Source organism: Alligator sinensis, unplaced genomic scaffold (assembly GCF_000455745.1).
Source record: "Alligator sinensis unplaced genomic scaffold, ASM45574v1 scaffold71_1, whole genome shotgun sequence".
Classification (NCBI taxonomy): Eukaryota; Metazoa; Chordata; order Crocodylia; family Alligatoridae; genus Alligator; species Alligator sinensis.
Genome location: NW_005841834.1, coordinates 6,122,748 through 6,149,852, shown reverse-complemented (window position 1 = coordinate 6,149,852; position 27,105 = coordinate 6,122,748). Strand labels below are relative to the sequence as shown.

The following is a 27,105-nucleotide window of genomic DNA, read 5'->3' as shown; positions in this document are numbered from 1 at the left end:
CCTGACTCTGCAGCCAGGAACCATGTGGTGCTGGAGCGGGGGCAGGGGCAGAGGAAGGGAGCAGTGGCAGTGCCAGGCAGCAAAGCAGAGGGGCTGTGACAGGCAGAGGGGGAGTGGTGCTAAGTGGGCACACGGAGCATAGCAAGAGCTGGGTGGGAGCATGAGACCTGCGCCGGTGCATCAGGGTCAGGGCCAATGGTGGCCCAGAGAGCAGTGGTAGGACTGCAGGGTCTGGGCCACCAGGGGCTCTATGGAGCCAGGCTGTGCTGTGCTAGCAGGGAGAGGGGAGAGCCGACCCATCTCCAGAGCCCATGCTGTCCTGGGCTCTGTGCTCTGGAGCCAGGATCATAGGAGCCAGTCTGGCCTGGCCTTGAAGACTGGGGCCATCACCCACAATCCTCCCCTGCCTCCCCCCCATCTTATCTGAATTTCCCTCACTGGCACAGGGAGGCGGGAACAGCCCCAGGGGCCCACACCAGAGGCTTCTGGTTGGGGGCGGGAAGGGGGAAGAGCAGGGCCAGTTGGCCCTTGCTGCTGTGGCTGCTGGGTCCTGCCGCTGGCTCCCCCTGGGTTCTATTGTCCCCGGCTCCTGTTATCTTTGACAGGTAGCCAGGGACAAATAAATATTAATTTTCTAAATGTTTTAGGGGCCCCATGAGTAAGATAGAATGGGGAGTCAGATCCAGACTGTGTGCTGTATTTTGCCCACTCCTGGACTAACTGGTTCCAAGAGGCATAAGCATTTGTAGGCAACAGTCTACTACATTAGTTGCTATGCCATTGCTTCTGAAACCTCATGCCTCTTGGAACCAGTTAGTCTCTAAGGTTCCTTCCCTGCTTTTCACCAAACCAGAACAAGAATTTCTGTACTTTTGTGGGGGGAATGGAGCACTTTATCAACACCAGTTTAAAAGGCAGCACTTGCTTTGGTCAAAGCCAGAAAAGACTCAAAAGTGTGTCTTAGTCCCCTTCTACAAGGGCAGGTAAGGAGAGATTGGATCTAATGCAAGATCCACACAACTGTGCCACCTGCCATGCTACATGTGCATGGCAGGAGGTGGAACTGTGGGATCATGCATTACATCCAATCGCTCCTTATTGCAAGTGTAGGGGTAGTCCATTCCTGGTCTCTAGACTGGCAAAAAGCAGGATTCTCCAGCTGGAAGCCCCCTTTGCTGATGGGCCTCCTACCCACCAGGGCCATGTGCAGCTGGGACAGAGTCCTGCACCTGACAGGGCTCTCAGTTCTGGCTGTGTCATATGTGCAGTCATGACCAATAGTCATTACCAATAGTCATAGAAAATAATGGTTGGAAGCGATTTCAGGAGGTCATGTAGTCCAATCCCCTGCTCAAACCAGGACCATCCCCAACTAGATCATCCCAGCCAAGACTTTGTCTACCCAGGTCTTAAAAACCTCTAAAGGTGGAGCTTCCACAACTTCTCTGGGTAGCATGCTTCAGTGCTTTACTACCCTCTTCATGAGAAAGATTTTCTTAATATTCAACTTAAACCTCCCTTGCTGCAACCTGAGAACAATGCTCCTTGTTTTGTCATCTGCCACCACTGAGAGCAATCTAGTTCTATCTTCTGTTGAACCAGCCTTCAGGAAATTGAAGGCTGCTATTAACTCCCCCCTCAGTCTTCTCTTCTCCAGACTAAATAAGCCTTGTTCCCTCACCCTCACCTTGTAAGTCATGTTCCCAAATCCCTTAGCCATTTTTGTTGCCCTCAGCTGGACTCTCTCCAATCTGTCCACATCCTTTCTGTAGTGGGGGGCCCAAAACTGGACACAGTACACCAGATTTGGCTTCACTGGGGCCAATTTTAGGAGAAGAATTGCTTCATTCGCTCTCCTGACAACGCTCCTACTAATGCAACCCAGTATGCTGTTAGCCTTCTTGGCAACAAGGGCATATTGTTGGCTCATATTCAGCCTGTTGTCCACTATAACCCCCAGGTCCTTTTCTGTAGAGCTGCTGCTTAGCCAGGTGATCTCCAGCCTGTACCAGTGCATGGGATTCTTCTGCCCTAAGTGCAGGACTTTGCGCTTGTCCTTATTGAACCTCATGATATTTCTTTTGGTCCAATACTCCGCTTTGTCTAGGTCTTTCTGAATCCTAGCCCAACCCTCCAGTGTATCTACTACTCTTCCAGCTTGGTGTCATCCACAAACTTGATGAGGATGCACTCCATCCCATCTTCCAGGTTGTTGAAGATATTGAACAAAATCAGCCCCAGGACTGACCCCTGAGGCACTCCACTTGAAACCGGATGCTGACTAGACATCAAGCCATTGATTACTGCCCTTTGAGTCCAATGATCCAGACAGTTTTCTATCCACCTTACGGTCCCTTCATCCAACCTATACTTCCTTAGCTTGCTTGTAAGAATGTTGTGGGGGACTATATCAAAAGGCTTGCTAAAGTCAAGGTATATAATGTCCACTGCTCTGCCCGCATCCACAGAACCAGTTCTCTCTTCATTGAAGAAAATCACATTGGTCAGGCACGACTTGCCTGTGGTAAATCCATGCTATTTCTAATCACCTCCTTCTCCTCCAAGTGCTTTGAGATGGATTCCTTGAGGATCTGTTCCATGAATTTTCTTGGGACTGAGGTTAGGTTGACCACTCTGTAGTTCCCCAGATCCTCCTTTTTCCCTTTGTTAAATATATTTACTTTTTCAATCACCTGAATCCTCTCCGAATCATCATGAGTTTTCCAAGACAATGACCTGTGGCTCTGCAATCATATCAGCCAACTCCCTCAGCATTCTCGGGTGCATCGTGGCTGACCCCGTGGACTTGTACACATCCAACTTTTCTAACTAGTTCCTAAACTGTTCTCTTGCCATGGTTGGCTGCTCACCTCCTCCCCAAACTATGCTTCCAGGTGCAGCAGTCTGGGACCTGAACTTACCTGTGAAGACTGAGGTAAAAAAGGCATTATGTACTTCAGGCTTTTCTGCATCATCTGCCATTAGGTTGCCTGACACATTCAATAAGGACCCACCCCTTTCCCTATTCCTCCCTTAGTTACTGACATACTTGTGGAAACCCTTCTGGTTACCCTTCAAGTTGCTAGCTGCAACTCCAATTGCACTTTGACCTTCCCGATTTCATCCCTGCATACCTGAGCAATATTTCTATACACCTTCCTAGTATTTCGTCCAAGTTTCCATTTCTCATAAGCTTCCTTTTTGTGTATTAGCTAACTGAAGAGTTCCCTGCTAAGCCAAGCTGGTCTTCTGCCATACCTGTTAGTCTTCCTGCATATTGGGATGGTTCATTCTTGTACTCTCGGTAAGGTTTCTTTAAAATTCAACCAGCTCTCCTGGACTCCTTTCCCCATCAGACTGGCCTGCCAGGGGATCCTATCCATCAGCTCCCTGAGTGGCTTGAAGTCTGCTTTTCTGAAACCAGGGTTCTAACTCTGCTGCTCTCCTTCTTTCCTTTCCTCAGGAACCTGAACTCAATCATCTGACGGTCACTGCTGCCCAAGTTGCCATCCACTACTACATTCCCCACCAATTCTTCCCTGTTTGTGAGCAGCAGGTCAAGAAGAGCATGGCCACTAGTTGGACGCTTCAGCACTTGCACCAGGAAGTTGTCTCCAGCACTTTCCAAAAACTTCCTAGATTGCCTGTGCACTGTTATATTGCCCTCCCAGCAGCTGTCAGGGTGATTGAATTCCCCCATGAGAACCAGGGCTTGTGATCAGGCAACTTCCACTAGCCATTTGAAGAAATCCTCAGCTACCACTTTCTCCTGGTCTGGTAGTCTATAGCAAACCTCTACCACAACATCACCTTTGTTGCTCTTCTCTCTGATCCTAACCCAGAGACTTTCACAACATGCCTTATCTTCAGTTTCACATGAAGCTCTGAGCAAACATATGGCTCTTTTTTTTTTTTATAAAGCACAACTTCTCCTCTTCTCCCTTGCCTGTCCTTCTTGAACACTTTATACACATCCATGACAGTGCTCCAGTCATACGAGCTACCCCATCAATCCTCTGTTATTCCACTCACATAATAGCTCAGTGACTGTGAGAGGACTTCCAATTCCTCCTCCTTATTTTCCAGGCTTTGTGGAAACAAGGAGGAGGAACCCCTCAAGTAACTAGTCAATTGCCCTACTTTCTCAGGAAGAATGAAAAGGCCCTCCCCTGTTCCCCACTCCTGCTTGCGCTTTCTCCAGGTCACCCACTTTCCCACTTACCTCAGGGTTTTGGTTTCCATCCCCCAGCAAACCTAATTTTAATCCTATCCCACTAGGTTAGCGAGCCCGTCTTCAAAGATGCTCTTCCCTCTCTGTCAGGTGGATCCCATCTCTTCCTAGCAATCCTTCTTCTTGGAACAACATCCTTCTTCTTAGAACAACATCCTGTAGTTGTTCTCATCAGTCCCACCACTGATGAGGCTCTTGGTGCCAGCTGCATAACATACCACATGCCATGTTAACAGCCAGGATCAAGAACATCACTCTAGGTCCTGGCTGCATGTGTGGGCCCAGAGCTTTTACGCACTTCCAAGCCTTGGGAATTGTGGTAGCTTTAATCTCCAGGACTCGGGGGTTTCACCACCCCCACCAAGCCTTGGGGATCACAGCAGTCAACCATCCTTATGCATAGGAATGCCTGCTACCTGTGCAATTTAATGTTCAAGAGCATCCAGCTATAAAGTTAGTACACATTTTTGAGGTCTAATTTTATAGCTGGTTGGAGCTATTTATCGTGAGATAAGTACTTTGAACTTGTAGCTGATCTTAAGTTAATTGTGCAATTCACCAGTGAATTGTAAGTCTGTAAGTCTAGTAAGTCTGGAATGCTGAGGCCACCTTAAGAAGTCATAATTTTAAGAAAGACGCCATCCACCAAAAGTAACAGACTTTTTTTCTAAATTAACTATGCCTTGATCTGAAAATTAAATGGTACTAACAACTTTGTTGTAGAGCCTTCATCAGGAGCAAACAAGATAAGGATCTCAGAAAAAGAAAAGCATGATTCCCAAGAGTTTTATGAAAACCATTAAGAAACAGGATAGGTAGACCTAATTTGATGAAGATGGTCTAAAAGGGAAATAAAGGATATCCTCTAAAGCAAATTTAGATGGATTTTAGGATCTAAAATTTCATTGTTAACATAAATATTTGAGTTGAAAGTCTGCTGGAGAAGACAAGAAGTCAAAATCATGGCCAGAGGTGGAAAACTGAGTAAGCAATTTCAAAAGTTCTAGCAGAACCCAGTAAGCAAAAGTGAAATTATAAAAGATCCTTTGTGAAGGAAAGGAAAATTCAATCATAGACAACAATCAGCAATGACTAATTCCTTTGCTCTTAACCTTCTGTTTGATCACTTTGGAAATGGGTAGAAAGGACATAAGACAGAAATAAGGAAAAGGGCTATGTCCTGCTCATCTGACTGAAGTAGAAAGTTGTAAGAACACTAAAGAGGAAAGATCCACTGACCTCTGCAAGAACCTTGCATGATTAATGTAAATAACAGACTATTCCAATTATAAGTGACACAGAAAACCAGAAAAACCCTCTGCAGCCAACAGAGAATGCTGAATACCCATTGGCTATGAAGAAGTAAAATGAACAATTTAGTTTACCCTGAACTGAACATTTATACAAACTCAACTCCTCTGTTGACTCAGACTGAGGACTTAATGCTGCAGAAAAATAGAATGTGACCCTATTCTCTATCAGGAAAAGGGAAAACAAACAGATCCGTAGGATATAAAATACACAAGCTAACAAATTGCAGCCAATATCTCTAGAATCTACAGAAAGAGGGAAATCAGGGCCTTTAACTCCAAGAAAACAAGAAAGACTAAATCAAGAGATTAAATACAACCCATTTTGCCAAGTAACTGTCTGAACAACTAAAAGATTTCAGTAACAAGTGCATGTTGTATTGTAATATATGTGCAAAAATATTAGTTTTTTTTATATACAAGTCCTTAAGGTCTGCCATTTCAGAGGACAAGTACCTTAGTAGGCTATTAAATAGCAGATATTAAAAGCTCAGAAAGAAAGATTCCAATTTATCTTGTCAATAATTCACAAATTAAACTGTCCCCAAGTAGATCTTGATATGATGCATTATGCTTTCCATAAGTTGGGTTGATGTGACAGATTTTAATGTTTTGTATAATAACAATGATTCATGAACTATGGAAAAAATAAAGGTCTCGATGCCTACACTGTGCTCAGGCATAGCAGAGAGGGGCAGCAGCCACAAGGCCCCCAAATTGGTTTCCTGTTCCTTGGCTGCAAAACTTAATCAGCAGGGAACCTATGTCAGCTACTATCAAGGGCATAATCTAGCAAGGTAATAGGTGCAGGGCAGTTTGGCTCCACCACACCCTATTCCTCCAAATCCCTCTTAAATCAGGCTAGTCAGATCAGCAGTTAGAGAAAGTGTTACCTCCAGCAGCATTAGCTCAGTGTAGTTTTCTTCCGTGTGCCAGGATTTTGCAGACCAAAGCCAGGTCTATATGGTCTAAATGGTAAATTTACTTAGCCTGGTAGCTCTGCTGCTGTGTGCAAACTGCTTCCTAAACAGAAAACTGCATAATTGTGTTCTCACAGTGCTTTGGTCAGGCTTATTAACACTGATGAATAATGGTGCCAGTTGGTCTGCCAGTGGTACCTGGAAAAGAGCTACACTGCTTCCACTTTAGGAGGCAGCCCACACCAAAGACTGCAACATGCCTGACGATGAAATGACACTTTGTGTAGACATGGCCCAGATGCCTTGCTACTTTAAAACACTATGTAAGCAGTGCAAAGTGAATTTGGTAGATTGGAGAATCCAGTTTTAAAGGCAGAAATATATATGAAACAGTCAAGATTGCTAGCCTCAGTTCTGAATCAGCTTGGTTAAACCCTAATCACTATAGTCCAAAGACTGGATTGATCACTTCAATGCTCCACAGAGGTGGCTAGCCATGTTTGTCTTAAGTCAGGCAGAAGGTAGAGTAGGTTGGTAGTCTTTTTCAGCACTCCAGTATTATTTCAGTGCAGCTCCACTGTAAAACAGCAGTTCAACAGAAACATATATTTCCTCTGTTTGGATGGAAACATACCACACTTAAACTAAGAGCGATATGCTTTAGAATCCAAGACATGTTATAGTGATTAACACTTTATACATATCCTATATAAGCTTAAATTAATGTTGACATCATTGGTGTGAGATCAGTAAGAATACTATTCATCATGCTTATTTTATAGATTTAGGATATGAGAGACAGTGGGTGCATCTACACGTGTGCTTTACTATGGAGTAGGCTAATTAGCTCCACACTAAAGCATCACCACCTATACATGCACTGGTATTAGGGTGCAGTAAACTAATTAACTACTGCAGGATAGCACTGTCAGGGATAGTACTCTTGATGACAGTACTGTCCTATGAGGGAGTACTTTACTGCACCAAAATGCATGAGTAGACAGTGATGGGGGGCGTAAATTGCTCCCAGTCAGCACAGTGAGCCAGAGCCTGCTCTGCCCCAGCTCAAATTGCTGCCGTCCCAGGAACACATGTAGAAGTTATGCCTGAGAGCAACTGACTCCAGCTTGAACTGCTCTGGAGATTACTGTGTTGCCTTAACTGAACATGTAGATGCACCCAGTATTTATGTCTGCATAGACTCCCTCGACCCTAGGTGTGCTACCAACAAAATAAATCCTATACCATCTTCCTGCTCACCAAACTGGAAATTAGGCAGATTAGATGATTTGGAAGCAGCCCCCAAAAAGAGCTGAATGCCTTCCTCAACTCTGCTTTCTGACCCCTCTAAAAAAAGAGAGTTCTCGGCACACCCTGGGCCACTCTGAGCCATTTATTCTGTCTAACTACCAGTCTCCAGTGCACCCAAACAGGAACAAGGAGTGCAGCTTATTTTGTCAGCACCAGAACAGTGGTTGGGAGAGAGGCTGGTAAACATATTCAGTGAGCTTCGCAGTACTGCCAGAATTAGAAATTCAGAGTTGTTTTCATAGAAACAGATCACCTAAAGTACTGAATCTTCCAAACAGCAAATCAAAATAGATAGTGAGTTGCAATGAAAATCTTAAACCCTGCAGATTTGATTTGATTTGATTTGTATTTACAGTGATATAGTATAAATGCATAAGTGTGGTAGTATTCCTTTTGGCTGAAAAGTCAGACATGTATCACCAAAAAGAATAACACAATAGAAAAGATAAAACCGTAGTGCTGCAAACTACAAAAATGTTTTCCTTTGTATCAAGCATATTTTGTAACACTTAATCACTTGATAAAATAATGCCTTATTCATATTAAGACCACAAATGAGTCACTTATTTAATACTAGTGCTACTAATTATTCAGAAAGGATCAAAAGAAATATGAGAGCATACCAATATTTAAACTGAATACTGAATACCAATACTGAAACCAGTAGCACAGGGACACAGCCAGGGGCCTGAGGTGCATGGGCAGGGGAGACTTCTGGTTACCACACAAGGGGCACATTTACATGAGACACTTATTGGGGAGATGCCTCATTAGCTCTGCAGTAAAACTTCACCACCTACACAAGCAGTGCTATTAGGCTGGAGTGACCTAATTAATTCTGCCATAGAATAGAACTGCCCAACACAAGTACTGTTCTACAGCAGAGTTATTTATACTGCTGTAATGCACATGTAGACAGTGACTAAGGCTGGCTAGGGCAAAGGGGTGCTGCGGCGCAGGGCTGCCTGCTGACTAGCCCTTTACTGTAGCCCCAGCCAGCCCTTCCACAGTACATTGAGTCAGGCAGGAGCAGCCCTGGGCTGGCAGGGTGACATCCCAGGCCTCCTGCCAGCCAGCAATGCACCACTCCATCTTAATGTGCTGCAGTCCCAGGCGCACGTGTAAATGCTGTGCCCGGGAGCAATAAACTCCAGCATGAACTGTGCCAGAGTTTATTGCATCAAATTAACTTCATGTGTAGATGCACCCAAGAGCTGCTGGCAGTAAACCCTTTGTTCTCCCCAAGTCAGCACTTAGGGCAGTTGCCCTATTTGCCCACCCTAGTTACGCCACTGACAAATCCAAATAAAGTGTAAAGACTCCTTGAAAAAGATATATGCTGTTCTTGTCCTCTGTCCTCATAGATGGTCCAGTTACCTCTAGTTGAAAAGAAGGCTTCCCATTAAAGTTTACAAAGAACATCTGTTTTTCATTTGAGGTGCATTCAACTGTTCATTTAAAAAAAAAAGTGTCCTCCCTCGTCATTTTAGATTGTTTTTTTTCTGTTTCACAATGGCTTATCTTTCTATGGCTACTCCATCATGTTACTTTAAAATATCACAGTCATTATAGCATTTTCTTTGAAAAATGCCAGGAAAAACTTAAAAGAAAATTAACAATTTTTTTTATCCAATTTCTAAACAAAGTGTAGGAACAGTCTCTGCAGTCCACCTTTTCCATACTTCCTAGAGGTGTTTATTCATGTAGGCTTCACTGAACCTGAATACTAATACATTTAAAGAAGTGAAACAAGAGGCCATCATACTGTCTGCAGGGAGGCCTATGAAAACTCTAAGCTTGATTGTGAGTTATTAGTATTAGCACCTTTGGTGGCAGTATTTGGTTACTTTCCACAGCAAGCCAGATCAGGTCAGAACAGTTGAGTAAGAAACTAATATCACTACAGGTTCTCTCTGAATACATGATTTATCCTTAGGTGTCAAACTTACACACTACAACTGGTCTCTTTAGATTTGAATTGTAATGCTTTGCAAAGATACTAAGAAGGACATTTATTTTACAAAGAACAAATAAGTGAAATTCAACTTGTACCTTCTTTAAATACATGAAATTATTTAATGGTTATGGATTTGTTTTGGGAAGGGGGCAGCAGTTTTTCATTATATAAAAATATCTGTGTAATGGTGTAACCAATCGTGGTTCAAACAAAATGTTAAAGATTAAAGGCTGAAAGGTGCTGAGCATTTTGGCTCTGGTCCAGACAAGCACTTAAAACACATGCTTAGCTTTATGCTGAAGTCAACTGAACTACCCATGCTTAAAATGAAGCACGTGCATAAATCCTTGGCAGGATCAGGACCAGAGTACTCAGCTGCCAAAACTCATACCAGGCAAACCCAATACAAAGAGCCAGCCGGGATTTCATCCTTGTTTTTTCCATTGATACAGAAAATTTGAGGATTGTTTTTTCAATGTAGTAGCAGAAAAGGTGTCCATGAAAATAGCTTTGCTGTCAGCCACTATGGCAGGGACCAGAGGCACGCTGAGTGCCATTGTACATGCAAGTGCACTGAGTGTTTGCTTAATCCTTTTCGTGCAGGGGCAGGCAATTATTTTGGGTGGAGGGCCACTTACTGAGTTTTGGCAAGCCATCAAGGGCCGCATGACAGGCAACCAGAGGCAGATAAATAGGAATTTTCTAAATTTTTAGGGGCCCTGTGCCCCGGATAGAATGGCCTGGTGGGCTGCATTTGGCCCATGGGCCGCATTTGGCCCACCCTTGTTTTAGTGTGTATGCTGATGCATGGACTACCTGGATTAGTTATACATTTCTGTATACTATCCCAGGGGCATCAGACTACTGGCTTGCAGGCTGTATACAGCCTGCAGAGCCATTTCTTCCAACCCACAGGTTCCAAGTGGGCCCAGGAATTTGGGTGGGATGAGTGAGGGGAGGTGTCTGCCTCAGAATTTGGGGCTACAGAGCCCCAATATGAGGACAGCCTTTGGTAGTAAGACAGCAGGCACTGACTGGTGAAACAGTGCCATTTGCCCTGCTGTCACTCCTACTGCTGCTGGGTTTGGATCTGGCCTGCAAAGAGGCACACAGTCTGGATCCAACCCACAAGATGCCCCATAGTCCAGATCTGGGCTGAGGGCAGGAGTGATACCCCTATACTAACAAAAAGGCAGGCAAGCACGGAAGGGGTGACACAGGGCAACATACTGGTAAGGGGAAACCATTTTTAGATGCATGGCTGGGAGAAAGTGGGGAGAAGAGAATCTTTTCCAGCTTTCCCACAACTCCCTGACTCTGGTCTCTTCGTGAATAGTCAGGTCCTTCTGACCTTATGTTTCTATAAAACCACGACAAAGTCACAGGAGTTAGGCTGAGATATCAAAGATGTCTATATTTTCATCCTTCTTTACTTTCAGCAACCCTCACATACCCTTCAAAATGAAGGCCTATATTCACTGAATACACCTATGCCTCCCTAGGAACTGTTATTTGTAATAATTTACTTCTGTTCACAGCAATCTGTTTCTGAGTTTCATTGTTAAATTAAGTAAATAATAACATGCAATGCTTAGGTCAGTGTTCTTAAGTTTCAAGGAAGGCAATGGGTGTTGTAGATACTGAGCACCTCACAGGATTGGGCCTTGCACAAATACTTAGAAATATTATCATCCTTCCCCCTCAAAAATATCTCTCTACAGACTCATTATGGAATGGAACCTAACTGCTACAAATACTTTTTAAATAAACAACATGGCAATTTATTTTAGAATTAGTCCTTAAAAGGCAAATATCTTATACATTTTGCCATAAGCCAAATATTTAATTTCTGATTTATATGTGTTCCATTAATAATATGCCGCTTCACTACCTAAACAGCACCATTTACTACAAACAGAAGAATAATTTGTTTAGCCATATAATCAGCAGAGAGGCAGCACACAATAAAAGAAAGCATTCTAGTTTTAAAATGAATAAAAATTGATTGTGTCCCTATAAAAACTAAATTGGCAGAGTGTTAATTGCATTTCACATAAACATCTGTAGCAGTCGGTGACTCGTTACTGTGCTGTAATGCAATACAGGACACTTAGGAATAAATGCATCCTCCAGATGAGTTCATAGAGATTTTCTAAAAGCGCCTGATGAGATTGTAAAAATCTGATTAGTCAGAACTGCTAATGACACTTAAAACAAAGGGAAATCTTTAAATAAAATTATTTTGCTCTCCTTCTCTCTTGACAAATTATATGCAAATTAGCCTTGATTGAAAAATGTCTGCCTTGAAGGTAAATTCATACTAATGAAGAAAAGGTCATCAGACTTCAACAAGAATATCTGCTGATGAAAATCTGGGTTTTTTTTTAAATTTGTTAGATCTTATTCTTGCATACAGCAGTTTGCTAGAGTGAGCAAATGCACATATCATTAGTATTAATTTTTTGGCCCAGTAGTACAAAGGAGGCACTAGGCACTGGACACAAAGAAAAACGGATGTAGTATCTTGCCCTTAAAAAGCTTATAAGTATATACCTTCATATATATATACCTTCATAAAAAGGTGCTAACCCCAAGAGAAGGGGCTTTCCAGAAAATGTACTAGCTAAAGCAGTATTACCTTTTCTCATTGAGTTGTTTTCTGGCTGTTAATGGGATGATACAGGTGAAGACAGAAAGTACTGAAGTTCTCAAAAGCAATAAAGACTTGCTCCTGATATTTCAACTGTTGTCTTCTGTTCAGTTGTTAATTTGAAGCATACTAGAAGATACAAAGATGTCTGTTTACTTCAGTCACCCCATGACTTTTACACATTTATCCTAAACAAGGACAGTGAATGTTGTCACATAACCTTTGTTTAAAAAAGACCTAATCATTATTTCTCTGTTGCACATCTTAAATAATTTCCCCTTTCTCCAAAATCAGTGAATGGAGAATCCTTTTCACCTGAATACAACTCCCAAGCAGTCACTATCCACGTGACAAAATTTTCCTATATCCATGTGTGGATGGGTACATTGCATCCTCTGCCACAAAGCAATAAATCTGTCCAAAAGTTTATGCAGTTTGACCATCTGTCAATTTTTGGGTACAATGACAAAAACCAAAACACTGTCCCTGTATAAAAACTTGAAGTTAGAAATATTTTAAGCTTCAACCTTTTCTTTCAATATATACACACACACACACACACACACACACACACACACACAGAGAGAGAGAGAGAGAGAGAGAAAATAACTCTGCATTTTGGGGGAGCGAGGGGGTTGTTTGTTTTGCTTTGCTTGCTTGTTATTCCTCCCAAAGGAAACAGGAAAAAAAAGATTGTTGTTTCTTAGCATACACTTAGTTTGGAATATAATACTTTGATCTAATATACAGAAGTATTTCCAAACTTCAACACTTACAGAAATGAAAATAAATAATGCCATTCTAAAGAATTAAAAGCTTTTTCTAGTTTTATTGATAATAGATCATTCCTTTTCATTGACAACTGGTTCTACATACAAAATGTGAAATAACCTTCTGAGATGATTTCCTGTATCAGGTCTGATACGAATCCTCTGGTTTGGGGGCATTATTAGATTAAATTACCTGTTCCAGCCTATTAGCCAGTAATGTAGATTACCTTTAAAGAAAGATGTGAATTCAGAAGGTATGCTGGTCTCTATAGGGAGCACCCTTCAAGGGATTTATTTTAGGTCTATAATTTTAGCTTCACGGAGTTAATGTCATTTATTTGGGGTGAAAGCACAATTGAACATTTTGATCAAAGATTCTGCAAACTGACCAACTGAGTGCTTACATATATGCTTGTTCACAATCTACCACCAGGGTTTAATGTGTACCAAAAGTACAGATGATTTCTAAGGATATTCACAATGTCTCCTTTACTAATAGGGTTATCAAGTGTAGTTGTTTTTTCACTAATTTATAATGGGAACCTTTACATTAAATGGTATTACTGTTTTTGGATTTGTTCATTTTGAATGTACACAGCATTTAATTTGAAAGGTGAAGTTAATTGTTTCTCAGTTGTATTTAACTGAATCATCATCATTTCCTATGGCAGGAATATTTTTAACATATCTTTTCCAAATATCCATGCCAGCAAGTTTCCATGTTGTCAAACTATTCATAACCTAACTTTTTAGCTTTAAATAACAAGTGTTCAGGCTGAATAGCCTTTTATAAAGAATTCATTTTTACAGAGTGTTAGTTCAGCTGCGATTTCTTCTAAATGATTGAATACATATTACTCTTATAAGTAAGACCATGCCTTCTAGTTTCTAATGTATTCTGTCATTTCCTTTTCAAAGCCCATACATAGGATATATACTAATTGCGATTATGAGAGAGAGAGAGAGAGAGAGAGCGCGCACACACTAGATTATCTAGATGCTTGCTGCTTCTTGGCAGAAATTCTAGGCAGGTCTTTTCAACCCCAGGCCGCCAACCTCTGTAGTCTCTCTGTAAGAGCCACTTCTCATCAGCAATTACCAGCAGCTACTTTCTTCCTTCCTCAAGAAGGCTGCTATTATGCTTCCAAAAGCCCTGTCTTAGGTTCCAGGTTTGCTGAGTTTTTGTTTTTCATGTGTGTTTACAAACTGGGATCCCCACCTTTGCCAAACCAGTCCATTCACAATAAGAGGTCAGAAACTGAATAACTAATTAAATATGCCTTATTATGCCTGAATAACTAACTGAATATGCCTTATTATGTGGGTGAATGAATGATCATCTGCAGCTACTATCCTCTTTCCTATGTAAGTGCAGATGGATAGATTTGGGGGGGGGGGGGGGGGGAAGCAGGGGTGTAGTTTTCATCTGCCTCTCCTTTGATTCGTGCTCCACCCAAAGCATAAAACTAACTGCCTGGCAGTGGTGGCAGCATTTCTATTCAGGCAGTGCTGAGGAAGTCAGCTGACTTCATGGCTCATTATAATCTCTCTGATTCCTGCTAATCTCTCCATTCCACAGGTATTAACTACCCGCTCTCCTCTTTAAGGGTATTTAATGGTTCCACTAATCTAGCTACTGTTTCTTCTGCAATTCTACTGTCTGTTAGCCAGTCGTGGTAATGTAGCTCCTATTTCACAGCCCTACAGATTGGTTTTAACTCTAGGTAGAAACATTAACTCAGGTGTGGAAACATTTCACTCAAGTAAACGCTAACTCAGGTATAGAAATAACTTTCAGTGAAACACTGTCAAGACACTCAAGGGCTAGGGACAGACATTCAAAAAGCCTGAGTCTGAATTGATTCAATCTTTGCAGGTCTAACCTGCTTAGGCTGAATCAGTTTGTAACTGCACAGACATCCCCTCTGGACTGAAAAAATGCCAGCACATGCCTCCAGTGGCTCAGGCTAGAAGCTGGGGGGTGCTAGAGCAGCCCACCCTTCCCTTCCAGAGTGCTGAACTGAGGGGAGGGCATGGCTAGACCCCAGCAGGACACTCCGATTAGGGAGGGGTTCCCCACCCCCCCTTGATAATAGAGCATTTATCAACTCTGTTATCAGCATTTATCAACCCATCAGAAAACAAAGCCTCACTCATTAGTTTAAGTTCATTCTAAACAGCTTTTTCCAAAGGAAGAAACACAGGGACAATACCAGCTGACCTACTGATTAGCTCCAAAAAGCCCTAAACAGACACTGTCTTGTCTGCCCTACCCAGACACCTCTCAGCATTAATTAGCATACCACGTGTTGGCTACACTCCATGCTTTGGGAGAGAGGAAGGAGGGATCCCTGCTTAAGCAGCGAGTGGTAAGGGGGTGGGGGGCACAGGGAAGCCAGGCAGACCCTGCTGTACCTGCAAGTCTCTGCTGGAGCTCCAACCAGAGAGCATGCTGGGATGCTGGGGGAATCTGATTTAACTTAAACCAGGAAGGGGTTTGGGACAGACACTGCATAAACCGGTTTGACCCAATCAGCTAAGTCTGATACTGCATTCAACCAGGTTTCTCTCAAACTAGTTTCAGCCATTTTCAAACTGGTTAATGTGCACTGAATTTCTGTTCTGTTACAGGTTTAAACCAGTTACTGATCACTTAAACTGGTTTGTGTGCAATGTCTGTCCCTATCCAAGATGGCTACATTTTGTTTTATGAACCTGAAAGACAGAAATACATTTAATTCTAGTAACTACAGGAATAACTAAACAATGTCTTTGGATCATTTTGTCTAGTTTGTTGTGTCTCTATAAATAACACATGACATAGCAAATTAATGTACAGTCCAATAAAGTTTATTTTGCTTCAGTCTTAAACTGAATAATATAGCCCTGGGCCCCTAGCATATAAATAATACTTCTAGTTTATTTTTAATGGGAGAAAAATGTGTGTTGTTATATGTCATGATGCACCACAACACCTGCTCCCACCTTTTCAAAATCCTAGGTTTGCCCATGAGTGCAGGCAAAACCCACTTGAATTAACCCCTGTATTCACACAGTGTCCCCTTACAGTCAGAAAAACTTAGCGCATATTCATGAATTATTACAGATCAAAACCATACCCTTTAATTTACAGTGAATCCTATACATGTTGTGGGGGAACATAACTATATTTATTTTTCTATTTTCATTTCTTTCTTTCTTTTTTCTTAACTTCAGTGATGAAACAAAGAAACAGTGAAATCATTGTGGCAGAATATCATTATTAAATGTGGTTGTCGCCATTTTATCTTGATCGATACAACTGAGGAATTAAATATTTTTATCCTAAGGAAATCACTTGATTGAGATGTAGTAGTTCCAGCACAAGTGAGACAGTTCATTCTAAATTGGATACTAGATCTAACAGTAGAGTCCAACCAGAGGAAAAAATGCAATCTCTCTAAGTTTCCCCAAGTTCTTCACGACTGCTCCCTCTAGGATCTGATTAACTGGAAATTGTTTCCCCAAGATATGTTCTCCAGATTATCAAATTTAATGTAAAATCATATAAGATATCAAAAATCTCATTTAAATATACAAGACACATGCTATCAAGAATCTCATTTAAATATACAAGGTACATGCATTCAAGGGGAGCCACATAACATTTAAATTCTTTTACAAGGAATACTTCAGCACATAAAAGAGGTTTAAGGATTTTTATTGTTCTTTGACACCCTGTATTCATAGTATATATTTCAGAGATACTGATAACTATAAGGACAAAAATATTAAAGCATGGATTGCTTTTTTATCTTAGGTTGTGACTTTTTTTTTCCTTTTTGCCATAGCAAATCAATGAGTCTCTCAAGGCAAAACAGATCAGACTGCATAATTTAAAGACATAAGTACTTTTTTACTTTTTATTTTAAATGTTGTTGCTTGTGATTAGCTGGTGAGACCAGGTCAGAAAGAAGGATCAGAAAAAAAGTTCAATGTGAAATAGTTACAATGAGTAGGAAGCACTAGATATCCGGACACATCTGCTGGATGAAGGAAAAACTGCAAGAGAATGTACTCTTCCACCTACTCCGCCACTCAGAAAGACAACTATACAAGAGGAAGCTACGTAACAGAACAGATCGAGATGTAAATATGCTACATGCCAAAGGGCAAGATAGAGCACAATAAATAATCCAATTACAATATATAACAGGCTTGTCCAACATGTGGCCCACCAAGCCATTTTCTGAGGCCCGAGGTCCCTCGCTTGGGACAGGTGGGTGGGGGAGGGGAGGGGAGCTGCTCACCCCTGTGGGGCTGGGCTCGCATGACCTACCATGTCACATGAGCTGGGTCCCCCTGCTGCTGCCACTGCGCCTGATGGGACAAGCTGGAGACAGCACCCATTTTTCCTTGTCTTTGGCTCAGCCCCTTGCCCCTGGCATCCTGCCCGCCTCCTGGGACCCACTAGGCTTGGCGGCCACAGGGCAGGAACGGGGCGTGGCGTCCGGCACAGGCAGTCAGCAGGGCAGCCCCAAGGGGGCCTCGGCAGGCAGAGTCCTGGCATGACCTCTGCGGGGCGAGGCAGCAGGAGCCAGTGCCTGCCAGGCCCCACACTCCAGGCTCACAGCGCTGAGACCACTGGGGCCGTGTGTGTGGGCAGCCAGGCACCATGGTGAGAGGGGCCATGCAGGCGGGAGGGCGAGGGGCTGCAGTACAGCAGCCGCCCTTGGGCAGTGCTGGCTCATGGGGCTGTGCTGCTCGGGGTAGCCCGGAGGGGAGGGGGGATTGTCACTCCCTGCAGCTGGGCTGGGCACTGCTCTCTTGCCGTGGTGGCTGCCTGCGCCCTCCAAGGGGATGTTTGCCTTTGCCACAGGGAAGCACGGAGGAGTTGAGTGGCCCATGTTCCCCAGAGCCTGCCCCAGCCAGAAGCCGTCCTGGACAGACCAGGCCTGAGACCCTGCCAGGCTGGGAACCGGCTTCACTCCCACAGTTTCGCTGTCTCATGCGCTGGCTGGGCCCCAGCCACATCTGCCCAAGCACTGCCAAGACTTTGGGCAGCAGTGTTGCCAGTGTGGGCAAGGCCTGGGGAAGCAGTGGCATAGGTGGCCCTTGGCCTGTGTGAGAGCACTGGCTACATCGGTATGGTCACATATTTTAACACGGCTCTCAAATATCTTCTGGGACTGCCTTCAAATGGTGGTCGTAATAGGCAGAAGCAGGGCCCCAGCTGTTGGGATGGCTGGTCCAAGACATCATTTGCTGTGGTTTGTCACTAGCTGAGCACAGGTGGGGGTTTATGCCAGCTTTGCCTTATTTCAGGCTTGTACAACATATGGCCTGTGGGATGATAAAATATGAATGGCTCGCTGGCCCACTGGGTGATAAAAAGTTCATGATCCGGCCCCACATTCAAAAAGGTTGGACACCCCTGATATATAACTTATGTATGGTTATATGACTTGTTATGTATGGCACACATCTTAATGGAGCTGTGGCAATGCTGCTGACCCTGGCTCTATGAATTCTTCATATAAGACAAATCACAAATTGCACACAACAGTGGAATCCTAACACCTTGGAAGTCAACAGTCAAACTCCCACTGACTTTATTATATTCAGCATTTTACTCATCATAATGCGTCTAGGTCTTGGTCATGACAAAGTATTTACACATCCCTAAATTATATATCCATTCAACAATACATACATTTCTTCTACAAGGCTTACCTCTGCAATGGATTACCAGGAAGCCAAGATATTAAAAAGATAGCTTCCAAAATTTGAAATCTAAGATAAAACACAAAAGCATAAATTACCAGCTTTCCTTCTCCAACTTGGCATGTTTCAGCAATTTCAAATAATACAAATATACTTCTAAAATATATTTACATACTAAAAGAATTGTCAGTATTTTTAAGTCATAGACGTAAAAATAAATTTAACAAGGATTATCCTCCCCTCCCTAGAACTGAATTTTGGCTCTCCTCTAAGAATAAGGGTCTAGGAGTAAAGTTGTTGGGCAAAGATATAGACTAAACTGACTAACTGAAGTATCTTAGGTGGTCCCTGTTCACTCCCTAGAGACTGTAGCCTGCTTTATGAACTAGGATTTCATAATTTAGTACAACTGGCATTCTGTATTAAAGACACCTCTAGGATTCAATTAGCATGAAGTCTGATTCACCTCTTGCTATGGGGAAGAGGTCAGGAGCCAGGTCAGTTGGACAGTGTAAGCAGAATCGTAACTGTTTGCTTGAATGAAAGCTGACAGCGGATATGTAGTTTTAAAAACTAATTTCTGGTAGTCACGCAAAAAATGTAATGGCAGGTTCAAAATTAATTGCAGTATTCTGCATGTCCAGTTATAAACCATGAAGGACTAAAAACTTCTTTATTCATTTTTTTTTCTTTTCTTTTTATAGGCCACCCATTCCCTTTAGCAATTAGCGTCTTCATGTCTCAACCACAAATTCAAAAGTTTATTCCTGACCTGAATCCACCTTATAACATGTATGTATAAATATGCATCAACAATGGTGTCTTATTATCCACTTACCAATATATTTACCTAATTAATTAATCTTCCTTATAATTTAGATAGAAGTCCTCAAAGTGGTAAATGGAAAAATCCCCAAAAGCAAAAACAGAATTTTCAAACCCTCAAGAAGGAAGAAACACATCTTTAAATGACTGCGGTTTCTAGAATTTGTTTTGTATTTTCATATGATGGCAATAACACTGAGGCAATGGAATTTTCTTGCATTAAATAGTTTTTGTGGTTACCAAATCTTTCAGTTTTGCTTCAAGCTTTTACAATTGCTACAAAAGTGGTTTACTCTTTTGTACGTTTGACTTCCCTAAACAACTTCAGTTAAATGAATGGATATAAAATTACTGACCATTCTAAAGCTTGAACTTTCCCCAAGAGCCCACACAATTTTGTAAAAAATAAAACAAAACAAAAAGACTCTGTTATTCCACAGAAATAAGCATTAATGGACAATAACAATCAAAATTTAAATTACTTTGTTTGCTTCTATAAATAGCGAATCTTTGTAGTTTGTCTTATCCTGTGTGAAACTAAGCTTTATAACCACAAACTAACTGGTGTTTATTGCCTGGTTTCTTTTTTCACTTAAGCTGAGGCATTCAGTTGGCTTTAAATAATTCCTGTTTCTAGCTAAATGTCCATTCACTTATGGCAATTTTCTTTAGAGAGGCAACTATATCCAGAATTATTCATACTAAAAACAATAACAAAAAAATACAAAACCAAACCTTTTTTTAAAATATAGGCACAAAAGGGGTGAAGGTAGCCAGAAGTGGTAAAGATTAACTAGAGTGTCAGCATGGTTGCCCTATAAGTCTAAGGAAAGTGCTGGGTATGCTTGTTATATTGTTTTAGAAATGTGCTCCGCACAGCACCCATAGGACAGTATATTAATAAAACATCCTGTTTTCAGGCACAACCACTTGGATGCTGCACCTTCTGCCCCTCCCTAATGCGTATCAGCCTCATAGGAGGCATACCTAAATCTTATAACCTGCACTCTCTCATTCCATTTCTCACCTGTATGGATCACTGATGGTGGCTCCTCCAGTGGTTATGATTTTGTTTCCACTTCAAAAAGCAACCTACTTGTTTTGTTTTCAAAGGAAACCTGACAATGCTAATAAATCTACATTGCCATGAGTTCACAGCAGATTCTGATGGCTTATTAAAAATATAAATTATTGGTTGTTTGTCTTTTTCAACATGCATTGCAACACAAGAGCCTGATCCTGTGAACACATACTCCAAGCTGTAGTGCTCATTTCAAGAGGGGTAGCACTACAGCCAGACAGGAATTAAGCCATAACCAAAAATGAAACATAAATCAGCATTAAAACAGTAAACTCAGAAACATATGAAAATTGATCAATGACTATCTTAATACAAGAGTAAATATCTAGAGTACAATTGAATAGCTATAACGGAAAAGAAATACTACTTTTTCTGTTCTTGCCATCAAGTCCCTTGTCCATATATTACCTTGGTCAATTTAAACTATGCATATTGATTTTCCTGTACATGCATACAATTTTCCTGTAGCACTGAAAGAAAGAGATGAATATTAGGGTCTGAACAACTCAATTAAGTTCTAAAGCTTAAAAAGTCTTCTGCCTCCAGCAGCAAATTAAAAATCATGTGAGGTCTTCTTTCTTTTTCCTAAAGATCTTTACATCCTGGCTGTACAAATAACACGAGCATAGTCACTAATGTATTCAGTATCAGGTTTAAATTAGTAAAATTATCCAAGTCTGATTTGCCTGTAGTCTCAATAGAACAAGTATAATTTAAATTGTCGCTAATACTAATATAAGACCTAAAAGATCTTTGATGTTGCAAACCTGCTTTGAAAATTATAAGAGTGCATTAAAAATGTTAGGAATATTAACTTGACATTGGGCTACACCAAGCCCAGAATTGTACACAAGTTAAAACCAAATTGATAGCATGCGTCCCACTCCGTTTCCTTTTACCTGCATATAGAGAAAATAGCCTAGTGACAAGCATATACACTTTTATTCCACAGTAAATTTTACAATTCAATATGCATTGGCGATGCATAGGGGGCGCACACAGATGCATGTGCACCTCCTGAACTTGGCAGTGCACCCCCTGCAAAAAGGTGTCGCCAATACTGCTGACGGTGCCTGCAGCCAGTCACCCCCCCTGCCCCCTCGACACCACTGGTGGTGTCTGCGGCAAGTCCCCAATCACCGCTGGTGATGACCAACTCTCCTGGGGGCATCTGCGGGTGGTCGCCAACTGCTGGTTGGTGCTCACCCCCCCAGCGACAGCACTGCAGCTACCTGCAGGAGCTCACCACTTGCCGCCGCCATGCTCCTAGCGCTGCCGCAACCTGTAGGACCTTGCTGTGCCCTCCCCCAGCCTCTGGGGGCATGGGGCGTTCATGCCAATATGTATTTTGGGGAAAAAAATCTTAAGAGACCACACTTAGTCCACATGCACTCAACCTATCTTATCTAGGCTTAAACAATGTGATACTGAGTCTCACAAGAAATTATTAGCTCAGCTGAAGAAGACAGAGATTAAGAACCATCATGGTCAATTACATAAAGATCTGGCTGAATGGGAGACTAGAAACAGGTTATATTGAAAGGGAAGTTATCTAATCTGAAGATCCCTGGTATTTCTCAGGATCAAGCCTAAAAACCATCCTGTTTAATAATGTCATTAAAAAACTCGGTGCTACAATTAGATGTGCACTTATAAAATGTGCATGTTATACAAAATAGTAAAGGTATTATTAATATAAATGAGAACCACAATATCACACAGGAAGAATTAGATAATCTTATGGGATCTAGTATTAGAAATTATACACAATTCCAGAGTAGGAAGTGAAAAGTTATGCATTTTGTTGCCCTCTAAAGAAGAGGGACTTGGGTGGATTGGTTGGTCAGAGGAAGACCATGAGCTGCCAGTGTGATATAGCCTTGGTAAAATCTAACACAATTCTAGTATGCATCAGGCAGGGCAATTATAGTAGGAAAAGATGGAACAGGAAGACTTGGACCTGGATGTATTGGTCATTCATAGGAAGACCACAAGTGGCCAACATAACAAAACCATGAAAAAGTCTAATGAAATTCTAGACTTTTTAGTAGAGACAGGAAAGAATCATTAACGACATACAAGACACTGGTAAGACCCCGTTCAAAATATGGTGTAGTTTCATAAAGAGTGGAGTTTAGCTTAGCAAAACAAAGGCTGAAAGAGTTTATGATTGCTCTTTATAAAAGTGTATTCTGGGGTAGATATCATAGAAAGAGAAGAGTTACTTAAGTTAAAGAACAATATTGGCACAAGATCTAATATGTACAAATAGATCATGACAAATTTAGGCTGGAAATTAAAAGATCTCTAAACATTAGGGCTAAGTACAGATGTTTAAAAAGCCTGAGCCTGAATTGATTCAATCTTTGCAGGATAGTCTAACCTGCGTAGATTGAACCAATTTGCAAGTGAATAAACATTCACTTCTGATTCTGGAAATGCAGCCACATGCCTGCAGTGGCTCATGCAAGAAGCCGGGAGGTGCTAGAGCGAGCCCTCCTTTCCCTTTGGCAGTGGCTGGGTTGCGGGGGGAAGCTGAGCTGAGGAAGGGGGCATGGCTAGGCCCTGGCAGGCTTGAGTATGATTGGGCAAGGGTTTAAACCCCCACCCTGGCCTGCAGGGACCCCAACTGGGGTGTGCCTGGAGAGGGAGGGGGGACATAGCCCTTGCTAGGCTTTGGGGAGTTGGGAGGGAGGTGGATGAGGGGGAGGAGAAGTGTGGCCAGACCCCAGTCCCTGACTGGACACTGGCCTGGCATGGCCCCCTAAGCAAAGGGGGCAGAGAGGGGAGTTTATTCCCAATTCTCTCCCTCTTCCCCCCGGGACACCAGCCAGGGGGGCCCTGTCAGTCACTTAGCTGCTCAAGTGGCATTGCCAGCCCCACCAGCCCCTGAAGCAAATGGGGGAGGGAAGAGGATGTAATCCCCCCCCCTTCCCTGCCTCACCACCATGGACCCTAGCTGGGGTAGAGCAGCCCCTGTCAGGGGTCCCACCCTCGCTGCTTCAGCAGCAGAGGAAGGGGCCGGGCCAGATGCCAGTCTGGCATGGCAAAAGGGACAGGGGAAGGTGTTTATTCCCCCCTCCATCCCCTCTCCCACCAAGGGACCACATCTGGGTTCTGCCAACCCCAGCTGTCCTAGTGGGTGGGGCTGTGCTATGGACAGGAGCAGGGCAGGCAGAGCTGGAGCAGCCTGCACAAGGCAAGCAGCAGTGGTGGCAGGGCTCAAAGGGGTAGCTACAGGGGCTAAGTTGCTAAGTTAAGTTTTGGTGGCCATAGCCCCCCAAGCTCCTCCTAGCGCCACTGCTGGCTGTGGCAGCTCTGCCTGCCCTGCTCCCACCCATAGTGCAGCCCCCACATCGGGAAGAGGCTTGCATTCCCTTGGACACCATGACAGGAGCTGCTGCCCCATCAGGGTCATTCCCCCTTGGCTGGTCCAGCAGCAGAGGTGGGGTGTGGCCAGATGCCAGCCAGCATGGCTCCCTGAAGCAAAGGGGGCAGGGAGTGGGTTAATTCCTCCCTCCACCCACTCCCCGCAGGGAACCCCAGCCAAAGGTTGCCTGGCTGGGAGCAAGCAGCAGAGGGGGTGGCCAGGGCTGGCAGACCCCGGCTGTGGTCCCCCGGCAGGAGATGGGACGGAGCGGGGAATAAACACACTTCCTGCCCTCTTCACCATGCCAGCTGGCATCTGGCCATGCCCATCCTCCTGCCACTGCTCTGGCCAGAAAGCAGAGAGCACAGCCCAACCCAGAGATGAAAAGCATGCTGGGGGACTCTGATTTAACTTAAACCAGGAAGGGACCTGGGGACAGACATTGCATACTCTGGTTTGACCCAAATCAGTTAAGTCTGATATTACATTCAATCAGGTCCATCTTAAACCAGTTTTGGCCATTTTGAAACTGATTTATGTGCACTGAACTTCTGTTCTGTTGCAGGTTTAAACCAGTTTCTGATCACTTAAACTAGTTTATGTGTAACTTCTGTCCCTAGCGTAGGAGAGTGACGTTCTGGAAGTCTTCAGAATAAAACAGTGAGATAAAAGGTATTCAATGAGTATCCCAGAGTTGTAACAATCAGAACGTGATATATGCCACAAATGTTTGTTAACTCCATGGAGAAGCTGAAAAGAAACTTGCTGTTCATGTGCGTGAGGATATTTTACTTAACTAATCCCTTGCATGTTCCTATTTTTAAAGGTGTATCAGTGCTGTGCCAGAGGGGCCAAAACAGATGTTTTTGCAGATCCTTTTGGGGAAAAGGTTGCTCATGAATATAAGAAACTGGATTCAATGGCTGAGCAGATATAACGGGGACCCTATCCCATTACTGAGGAGGAGATGGTCAGTGAGCTGCAGGCTAGCCCCAAAACATTATAAGGGCTGCTGGGAATCAAGAGGCTCTGAAAGAAGCAGCTGGTCTGCCCCAGGTGGTAGAGACGCAATCTGAGCTCACAGCTCAGAGGCTGCAGGGCTCCAGGCCATAATTAATAGGCCTGAGTGGAAAGAGGCCTGTCAGGGGACCCAAAGGGGTATGGCTAAGGACCTTATAGGGCCAGGATCTCTGTTAAGGCCTCAGTGTGGCCCTTGCCAAATTGTTGATCTTAGTGCTAATCTGTCTTTGATTTAAAACTCTGGAAAGCTTCACAAGGAAGAGGACAGGTTAGTCAAGAGACCATTAATATAAAACACTTATCTGGGCTGCCACTGTCTGTTTGACAACCAGGCACAGTCCATCAGTATGCACCAAAGGAAGTAAGTGAGAGAAAATGAACTGGGCAATATGAAAATCTCCCCTTGTGGGAAAACCGCAGTAATTTTTTATGCAACTAGAATTTGCTGTGCCTGAATGGTAACTGTTCTTAGAAGCATATTCTTTAAATTATTAATCTAGGCATCAGTAATCCTGGCCTAATCTCATGAATACTTATGTGCACACTGGTCGGGAGATGACAGGAAAGTGGGGGTTAATGTAATTAAAATGTCTTTCATTCTTCTTAATTTGATCGTTGAACATATCATGACAGAACAACATTCAGCATAAGCATCAAAATATAACAACTAGCTAGACAACTGTATAGACAGCTATATGTGTTTCTATTTAACACATCTGATGCAAGGAAGCTATTAATTTTCTAAATGCATGGCAGAACTTCTCCGCAACATATGACACAGCATTTGGCCAGGGAAATGACAGAACGCCTGATGGCTCCAATTTTCTAGAAATATAGGGAAGACTTCCACTGTCCTCTTGGGAAAGTTTCCCCTTTTGCAATTTGTTTTACAATGGCTTGTTTCTGGTCATGCAATCCTGGAATTCTCTTGCATACGTTCCAGCCACAATTCAGTCTGTAACATCCAAAATGGCTACACACACCCCCCAAAGATTTAGTAAACATCAAAACAAATGTTCCTCAGTGTGCTTTCCAGTATTGAAATAGGAATGAGATGGAGCATTATTTCAGGTGCTACCTATTATACTCAATTCATCTGGGTAACAATAAAAATCATGGTAATACTCTGACTAGTTTCCCTTAAATAACAGATTATATCAATTGAACGAGAACATTGCAATGCATGTAAGCTGGCTTCTCCTCCGAGCGCGAGACATACTGGTGCCTTTTGCTGTCTGTTGATAGGAACTAAATATATTATCTGCATTCTCCATGACATTCCAGTTTGAACTTTACATGCCAGTAGTTATAGTGCAAGTGAATAAACAGCTGCCACAAGGCAGACATTTAAGATTGGAAATGCATGTTAACTGAGGAAATACATCTAAATATGAAATGCACATAGCAATGATTTAATAGCTATTGTTAAAAGTTACACTAAATGTGCATATATTTAAAATCAACAAACTCTTACTGCTCAGAATTAAAATGGGTTCTAAATTTTATGTCAGAACCATCTGATCATGAAAGCATCATTTGCACGCAGCAACAGCACATTTCTAAAAAGATGCTTAACTTTGCTCTGCTTTCCAAAGTTGATCAAAAAATATAGAACAAATCCAAAATCAGGCAGTACTTATTTTAACATTCATTTATCTTAGTGCTAATTTCAAGTAACTTCATATAAAATTAGAAAACAAATTTATAAACATGTAATAGGGTTCTCTAAACGCAATATATATCAAGTATCCAGGATTCTCTTTTTGTTGTTATGCTGATGAAATCTCTACAGAAAATAGTTCAAATACATAAAATCTTTGTAGGAAATATATATTTTATGGTGTAGATTAGAAAAGCATATGTGTATCTTAGATTCATATATAGATTCATAGATGTTAGGGTTGGAAGGGACCTCAATAGATCATCGAGTCCAACCCCCTGCATAGGCAGGAAAGAG

At 42.5% G+C, this 27,105-nt stretch overlaps 1 protein-coding gene across 5 annotated transcripts in view; it reads right to left on the bottom strand.

The window, feature by feature from the left end:
• EYA1 (EYA transcriptional coactivator and phosphatase 1) overlaps positions 1-27,105 on the bottom strand; it is a 281,440-nt gene that overhangs the window by 192,517 nt on the left and 61,818 nt on the right. Inside the window, exon 3 of one of the 5 annotated variants that reach the window (XM_025200324.1) lies at positions 18,862-18,921. The exons of the other annotated variants lie outside the window; for them this stretch is intronic. Coding sequence (XP_025056109.1) covers positions 18,862-18,921 — 60 coding nt within the window. The remainder of the gene's footprint in view (positions 1-18,861; positions 18,922-27,105) is intronic. 5 annotated transcript variants of the gene reach the window in all.